The sequence below is a fragment of the Staurois parvus genome, unplaced genomic scaffold, assembly GCF_062004578.1.
Source record: "Staurois parvus isolate SC_StPar_1 unplaced genomic scaffold, SC_StPar_1.0 ptg000018l, whole genome shotgun sequence".
Lineage (NCBI taxonomy): Eukaryota > Metazoa > Chordata > Amphibia > Anura > Ranidae > Staurois > Staurois parvus.
The window spans coordinates 24,736,433-24,745,000 of NW_028317814.1; the positions used below are offsets into that span (position 1 = coordinate 24,736,433).

The 8,568-nt window shown below is 40.6% G+C and overlaps 2 protein-coding genes across 2 annotated transcripts in view; one reads left to right on the plus strand and one right to left on the minus strand.

Moving 5' to 3' along the window:
• The window catches only part of CORO7 (coronin 7), a 304,171-nt gene that overhangs the window by 172,697 nt on the left and 122,906 nt on the right, over positions 1-8,568 (plus strand). The window lies entirely within an intron of this gene.
• VASN (vasorin) overlaps positions 3,061-8,568 on the minus strand; it is a 40,817-nt gene continuing 35,309 nt past the window's right edge. The window contains exon 2 of the mRNA XM_089683342.1: positions 3,061-5,722. Coding sequence (XP_089539468.1) covers positions 3,745-5,712 — 1,968 coding nt within the window. The 5' untranslated portion in view covers positions 5,713-5,722 and the 3' untranslated portion in view covers positions 3,061-3,744. The remainder of the gene's footprint in view (positions 5,723-8,568) is intronic.

Consider the following 8,568-nt stretch of genomic DNA (forward strand, 5'->3'; position numbering starts at 1 on the left):
TCGTGACCCCTTTTGGGGGTCGAACGACCCTTTCACAGGGGTCCCCTAAGACCATCAGAAAACACATATTTCCGATGTGTAAAAAGCAGCCACTGTGTAGAAAGCAGCTGCTGTGTTGAAAGCAGCTACTCTGTTAAAAGCAGCTACTGTGTTGAAAGCAGCAGTATTGGAGGTAAAACGACACTCATGAATTATAATTACTGGGTAAATAATTTTATGGTTGGGGGTCACCACAACATGAGGAACTGTATTAAAGGGTCACGGAATTAGGAAGGTTGAGAACCACTGTTCTAGATAGTGATAGTTTGGTTTGCTATGGGCAAGAAAGTCCTGGCAGGGCGGTTTTCTTCATGTACCTTATTTGTGTGGATGGAAGAATCTGTTCTTTTTTTTCATTCAGTCCCCCAGCTGAACAAAAGTAATCCAACAGTCTGTGGTCCGCTTAAAGTGTTACTAAACCCACAACAGTAAAGTCAGTCTGTATATGCAGTAAATGCTTGTTATACTCACTGTGGAACCTAAGGGGTTAATCCTTTGCATTGTGTCAAAAGGCTGTTTGATCCTTCCCTTCCTCCATTGTCCCCTACAGTGCCTTGAAGAAGTATTTATACCCCTTATAATTTTCCACATTTTGTCATGTTACAACCAAAAACGTAAATGCAATTTATTGGGATTTTATGTGATAGACCAACACAAAGTGACACATAATTGTGAAGTGGAAGGAAAAATCTCAAGAGTGTGGCGTGCATTTGTATTCAGCCCCCTTTACTCTCATACCCCTAACTAAAATCTTGTGGAACCAATTGCATTCAGAAGTCACCTAATTAGTAAATAGAGTCTTGCTTTTTCAAGGCACTGTATCTCCTGATAGAACAGAGGTTTGGAGTCACTCTGCACATGCTTAGTTTGGTGTGTATTGCTAGAGAGTTTTTTTTTCTTGGGAGAGTGCATGTGATCAGCACAGGGCCACTCAGCACCATCTAGACATAGATCAGGGGTTCTGCATCCTCCTAGAGCAGAATGAAAACTCCTCCTACAAGCTTTAACCAGTGCTCTGCTGGACACTGATAGACATCACAAGACTGCTCCAGCTGCTGAGAAAAGTTATTTAGCAGTTTATATTTACTAAAATAATTGCATTTCCATGTTGTGTGTACTGTGGGAGACCAGATATAGGGACTACAGGGTCCTGGGTTTAGTAACACTTTAAGTCTGCAATGTATTGGTATGGTGCAAACAGAGGGAAAAAAATTAATGCAAACTCCACATCTAATGATGGGTAAGCTGCAAAATATTACGTTTTGGGTTTAATACCGCTTTAAACAATACTGCTTGGTCACCTCCTTACCCCCATCCTGTACATGTTTCATTTTTTTTGTTGAACAAGAAAAAAATAAACTGATTCCTCCATCCACACATTTGATATGGATGGGGGAATCACTCCTGCTGAGTCATTGTATTCTGCTGGCGAGAAGCCTTGCCCACCAGCAGAATACAATGATCAGTCTTGCCGGCTACAGCCGGCGGCATTTATCATTTGGGAAACGCCCAACAGGCTGGTTTTCCACAAGTCAATGAATAGATCGACTAGTATACAACCAGCTAGCCCATACATGGATTGAAATTCGTCCGGTCCCTGCTGGATCAGCCAAATTTTGATCCGTGTAAGGCCAGCTGTTACTGTGACAGTGGAGGAGCAGCAGCAGACCAGTGAACTCATCCCTCTGCTCTTCCCTCATTGTCAGCAGAAGTACATGCCGCACACCTGATTGGCTCCTTTTGCTTCCCTTTTTTGTCTGATTCTAAATACTGCTGTACAGCAGATTGCAAAATATTTTTTTGTGTTCATTTGTATTTTTATATGTGGCTTAAATTCATCTTTAAGAGAAAAGTAACTATTATTTTTAAAGAGTTCTTGATATTTGCAGTTATATAACTAAAAGTTATATATTACATGGTAGAATGTTTGTTGTGCATATGCAAATATTGTACCTCACTGGATACTATCTTCTTCATAATGAGAGAGCTCATTTGGCTATTTATTTGATTTTGATTATCAAGAATCAGAACGCACATAGATGATCCCTTTTTATTTTTCCTTCAACCAGCCGGTTGAACAAAAACAAAACTATAAAACTGTCTTGATTTCCCCATCAACACATCACAAGTGGATGGGGGAATCATCCCATTGTGCCTTTGTATTCTGACAGCAAGGAGACCTCCCCGCCATCAGAATACACTGATTAGTGCTGCCGACTAGAGCTGGTGGCGCTGATTGACTGGCAAAAATCTAACAGGGTAGTTGTACAGAAGTTGATCGGTAGATCGACTTCTGTACAACCACCCAGCCCATACATGGATCCTTGCTAAACCGGCTGAATTTGGATCCATGTCTAGCCGGCTCAAGAATCCAACAGGATCTGTTGGAACAATCCCAAGAAATACAAAATGACAGCTAAAGACAATGGCAGAGAGGATTCAACACTGGTAAACCTGAGGAGGAACTCCACCTAAAACGGAACTTTTTTTTTTTAAGTTGACCCTTTTCAGATTCTTACATATACTAAAACTAATTGTGTTTGCACTAATTCTTTTAAAAAAGCTTGTAAGATGTCAGTTTGTGAATTATGAATCAAATACCTGCTCAGTGAAGAGGAGAAAATGAACCATTGGTAACCTGCTCTATGGATTTTTTTCAGGAAACCTTTGCATGTGATGGGTGTCTTCAAATCCCATAAGTGCCTTATTTTGCCGTGTAAATAATCCCTACATGGCACAAATAATGCTTATTATTTGATTGATTGTGGATTATGGATTTTAGGCCCAAGTCTAACCCTTGGTGGTCCTTGACATCTGTGCCTGGGTGCTCTGCAGATCAAACTACTGCTGTAAGTTTTATCTGCAGTGCTTTTTGCTGTGTATCAAGTATATTACATTCTACTTTAAATTGCACTCACAGATTTCTAAAGCATTTGTCGTGTTTTTTCACCAACTACTTTTTACCATTTTAACCGCTTGGCTCAAGATAAAAGAAACAAAAAGAGAGACAGGGCATCCATATATGTAAAAACATTCCATATTTATTAAGGCAGACACTTATTAACAATCGGCACCACCTTGTCCAGCAATCGGTGCCTTGTACCCCGCCAACCCCAAATATAATTGCCAGTTTAGTTCATCAAGCAAAGTCATTGACCTTTTCCCACAGGATCAGGGTGAATGCTGGTATATATTTTTTTTTTGTTACACAAATTTCTTGAAATGTGGTCTTCTCAAGTCAGGTAAGTGCCCCTTCACTTTAGAAGGCTTGTAAGAATGTCCTTATTCCTTTGCACAGTTAATGTAATGTCTCTTCTCACCCCTTGTGTACCCATTTGGCACAAGTCCACCTGTGGATGCAGTGCATGAGTTTCCTGATGTTTTTTGGATGTTCATCATGTTCCACCATGTTCCTTTCTTGGAATAACATTTCCGCAACAGAGGTCTGTGTTTCAAGATTCACAAGCAATACCTGTTTCACATGCAGTTGCTTCAAAATAATGTATTTATCGCTTGCATTTGGAGCCACAGGCTGGTCAATGCTCCGTTATTGTCCTCTGCCTGAAAGCCTAGACAGCACAGCTATCTCCTAGGCAAATCTCCCAGCAAGCCTAGACATTGTCTGAGTGAAAGATGTCTTGGAAATCTCCACAAGCTGCTACTGGGAGTGTTTATGAGTTCCATGGTTTGGTCTTACTCCCCAGCTTAAAAGTAAGAATGTGGAAGCCGGCCTGTGGGTGCATCATTATTGTTTACTATTCTGGTGGAATCCATTAGTGGCTCTTCTGTCTGCCATCCTCTGTCTGGACCATTTGAGCTGTCGGATAACTTTTTTAAGTCACTTTTCTCTTCGAGCGCCATTTTTACTCCTTCCATCTCTAAAGGACCCCCATTCTCACCTGCGTGTGCCTTTTCTCTACGTCTTCGTGCATAACATACTGCACTTACTATAACTACCACAAGCAAAATCCCAGCTGCGGCAGCTGGCACTAAAACCAAGGTTAGATTTCCCTCCCGAGACTGATTGATGTGTGCACTAGATTTTGGAGATTCTGCTAAAGTCTGTGCCTCTGTGCAAAGCTCACTTTCTGGGCTCACATCATGCATAGTTCCAAGACAAAGCCTGTAAGTGCTGTTAGCAGACAGTTCTGTCAGGGAATAATATGGGATTGATGGAGGGAGCTGGTAGGTAACAGACCAGTGATCTGGGCTAGACAGGTTTTGGACCGTGAGTCTAAGTCCCGGTAGGTGTTTCTTGTTTTCAATATAACTTTGTAGATCAACTTTAATAGAGCCGCTGGTTACTTCAATCACTTGCAGTTGTAATATAGGCTGTTCAGCAAAGGGTGTTAATGACAGCATCTCACAAAACATACCATAGAATCCAGCTGGACATTCACATTCTAGTTCCCCAAGTGGGTTCATTCTACAGAAACCACCATTCAAGCAAGTTTGAGGTGGACACAATTGGTCATATGCAGTTGGTATGTCGGGGTCTTGAATTTCTGTCTGATAAGGTGGAATGGTGGTGGTTGGGACAGAGGTTGGTCTGGCTGTTGGTTTAGAAGTTGTAGTTGTAGGTGGTGGCGCAGTAGTGGTAGGTGCTAAGGTTGTAGGCACAAAGACTGTTGTTGGTATTGGACATCCAAAGTCAGAACTTTGTAAATTACGTAAAATCTTGCCAGAATTTTTGGGAGGGAAATGACAGCGAGTTTCATCAGAACGCAGCAGAACAACCCCACTCACTCGTAGCCATTCTGTCAGCCAGCTTAATAAGCACACACAATTAAAAGGGTTTTGTGCCAGGCTTATGCCACGAAGGCGTTTTGAAGATTGGAAAAGACCCTTTGGCAAAGTACGAAGATTCAACCCACTTAAATCTAAATCCTGTAATCCAGTAAGACCAGAGAAATCATCTGGCTGAAGCTGAGAAATTGCAGCATTGTCAGCAAGGTTGAGTTTGGTTAAGCCACGTAGACCAGGTGGCAGTTTACTAAGCTGATTATGAGACAGGTCTAGATCATGAAGATTCCTGAGGCCATTCAATAGGTCTGCTGGTACTTCTTTTAGGCCAAGACCAGCCAGTCTTAGAGTCTCAATATTGCTTGCATGGAATACTCCAGGTTGGATGGTGGGAATATCATTGTAGCTAAGATCCAAGAGCAAAAGATGTGGTAAGGAGAAAGCTGGTGCTACAACTAGTTGATTCTGTGACAGCTTCAGTTCAAGCAAGTTCTCAAGACCTCTGAAGGCATCGGAATGAATACTACGAATCTGATTACCACTGAGATACAACCTTTCTAACCGACCGAGCCCTTGAAAGGTCTCTGCAGAGATCTCGGTAACTTGATTAGATGAAAGGTCAAGGTTGCTGAGGTTTGCCAAGCTCTTAAAAACTCCACCAGGTAGATGAGACAGCTTGTTATGAGATAGATCTAGGAGCTGCAAGTCCCACAAACCTGAAAAACTGCTTTCTTCTATGGAACTGATGCCATTCTCAAAAAGGTAAAGGCTTAAGGTGTTCTGAGGTATGTTCCGGGGAAAACTGGGGTTCTTGCGACTTGAGCAGAAGATGGTAAAAGGTACTTGGCATTGACAGCCATCTTCACAAGTTTCAACGAGGACTGTACATGTGGCACTTAGTAGTACACCCCATACAAATAGGATATGCATGGTGAGGATTCTGAAAAAGAAAAAAAAAAAAGTATTATTACTACAGCATTTTGCACCGAAAGGCAATAGATTTGCTTTTTTTAAATATCATCAGCTAAATACCATATTAGATTATGTACATTAACAGGCATATGTACCTGTGACCGTTTTGTAATTTGTGAAGAGTGTTCACATTATAATTATTTATTTCATTTCTTCCTATACATTTCTTATGTGTTTTGTAGTGGAGGTGTTTAAACAAAAGGTATATGGTCAAAGAACACAACAGATATATACCTTGTGTAGCTGAAGGTTTTTTTTTTTTTTCAACCACTGACCTGTCATACATGCAGCGCTTGGCTACCAAAGAAGATTCACTTTCTTTGTCTTCCAGCCAACCCTAACACACATTGGCTGAAAAGGAGGCAGGGCGACTAGATATGTTCTTCTTTTTGACCCAGCAAATCGGTGTTGCTGCTCTTCCCCTAATCCCGTGCTCTCCCATTTCACCAAAAGCAAACAAGGGGTGGCTGGGAAATAAGAAGGAGCAAACAACTGTGTTATAGCCAAGGGCAACAGCTCAGCAGTTGTCAAAACTGTCTTCCTAGGTATTTACCATTTCCTTTTTTTAATTTAAATGTTTGGCTATTTTACCCTGACAACAGTGATAAAACTACTAATCCATGTTAGTTACAAGATTTTGCCAGGATTCTTCTTAGCTGATAATTCAGAAATGTTCTCTGACTATGCACAAGATGGGGTTATGGTGATGAGGAGGAATGGGTGGAGTGGGAGTTGAGGAGAGGTCTATGTTCTCTCAGAAATTAAGCTGGCACGGCTGACACCAAGCACTTTGGAATTCAGAACCAAATATACCTTGTGTTGTCATATCAGTGAGGAAGGTAGGACCACACTATATTTCTGACACATCAACTGTCATTTTTCTGTATAGGCAACACTCTTAAGGGGTACGTGGGGAAATGTATAAACTGTTTTTTGACTCGACATATGCTTTAATGGAGAATATCTTAAAACTTCACCACAAAATTAAGGAAATCCGTGAAAAAACTTAAAACACAACATCAGTCTAAAAAGAAGATAATTGGTATTGCCTCTAGCAAGCTTCTAGAAGATTCTAGTTGTCACTTTTTGATACAGGTCAAGCAATTAAAGGATCTGCTTTGTGGCTTTGGGCAATTTAGCCAAGTCTTTTCAAAGAGTAGGCCTTAGTAAACCTGCTGGAATAGGGCTTGTGTTGAAAAGAGCCAATCAGATTCTCACTTCATTACACATCCCTTATTATATGTCTAAGGGAAAATCTAAATGGTAATTTTTTTTTTTTTCCAAAAAGTTCATACTGTATATGAGGCTAAATGTATTTTGGATTATGATGAAGTTTACTAGTTGCTAACATATTGAATTAATATTCAACGATAGTTTGATGCCAAACAGTTCATTTTAGCTTGATGCCAACACTCCTGTTTTAGAGGTTAATGAAGGGTTACTGGAAGAGCCAGTGTGGATTATGTACTATAATGTATAAAAAATATTGATGAAAAATTTTAAACCTGATTCCACTTACTCAGAAAAAAAATAAATAAGTTGCTTAGTTCTGGTTAGAAAAAAAAAAAGCTTTAGATTGTAAGCTCCATGAGCAGGGCCCTCACTTTCCTTCCGTACTGAAATGTATTGTAAGTGTACTGTCTCCCTTATATTGTAAAGCGCTGCGCAAACTGTTGGCACTATATAAATCCTGTATAATAATAATAACTCTAACTGTACACGCCTCCTCTTCTCTTCCGAATTGAATGACAGCCAGCATCATCCAACCCACTTCCTGTGCATGTGGGCTGTCATGGACACGCCCCCTGAGCTCACATTACTCCTGGACAGAACACTTGGCTGTCCAGAAGTAACAGCCATCCACCGCCAAAGAGAAGAGAAAGGACTGCCGTTTCACAAGATTGGCCCAAAGACTGCAGGATTTAGAGGTGTTTAAAGTTTTTCTTTTAACTCTTAAAATCTGGTGTTTGGCTTTAAAATGATATGAATTGATAATAAAATAAAGTTATTAAAAATGTGGTCAGTATTTAAAATTGGAGACATTTTCATTTACCTAAATTGATGTAATAACTGAGTCATAAAGGCGCGATCGAGGGTCTAAGAATTTAGGCTGAGGGCAGGCCAAGGTTGATTATCTTTTTTTTCATGATTTCCTTAGACAATAGAGGATGAAATATTATCTATAAAGTTAAAGGCCCCCAGCTGACCTCCCCTAGCAGCCGGCTAAAACCATACTTTTTATGCTAATACTCCTTTTTAAGGTATTGTGAAAAAAATGCTGAGCTGTAGTGTGCTGACAGGCTTCATCTGCTCCGTGATGAAATAGTTAACAATTTATCCTGGTATTTGAACCCCTATCATTTAGACTGGGTGACCTCTCACCTCCAGCACAAGAAAGGCTTGTGCCTGTCAGGCCATGCCCTGTGTGTATAAACAGAGCCCCTACCGGTATGCAGACCCCCCTTCCCTGTCTGTCACTTCTAAAACATCATGTAGATAAAGGGGCTGTGTGCTTGTAGGCCACACAGCCTTCATCAGAAACAGACACACTTCTCCGAACCCCCCCTCTTCCTCTACCTTTCCCCAACACACTGCTATTTTCTGTAATTTAGATACTAAATCATGCAGAGATTCTATTTTTGTAGCTAGTTATGTGCAATTAAATTACTTAAGCTATCAACAAACGATTCTTTCATAGTCTGTTTAAAATAATTTGCCCGTTCCCAATTTCCTCCACTCCTGCAAAGTTCCAACGCTAAGCATTTGAGTCTTGCACCAGATAAATGGTAATGGATTAAGTCTAGAAAAAGAGCC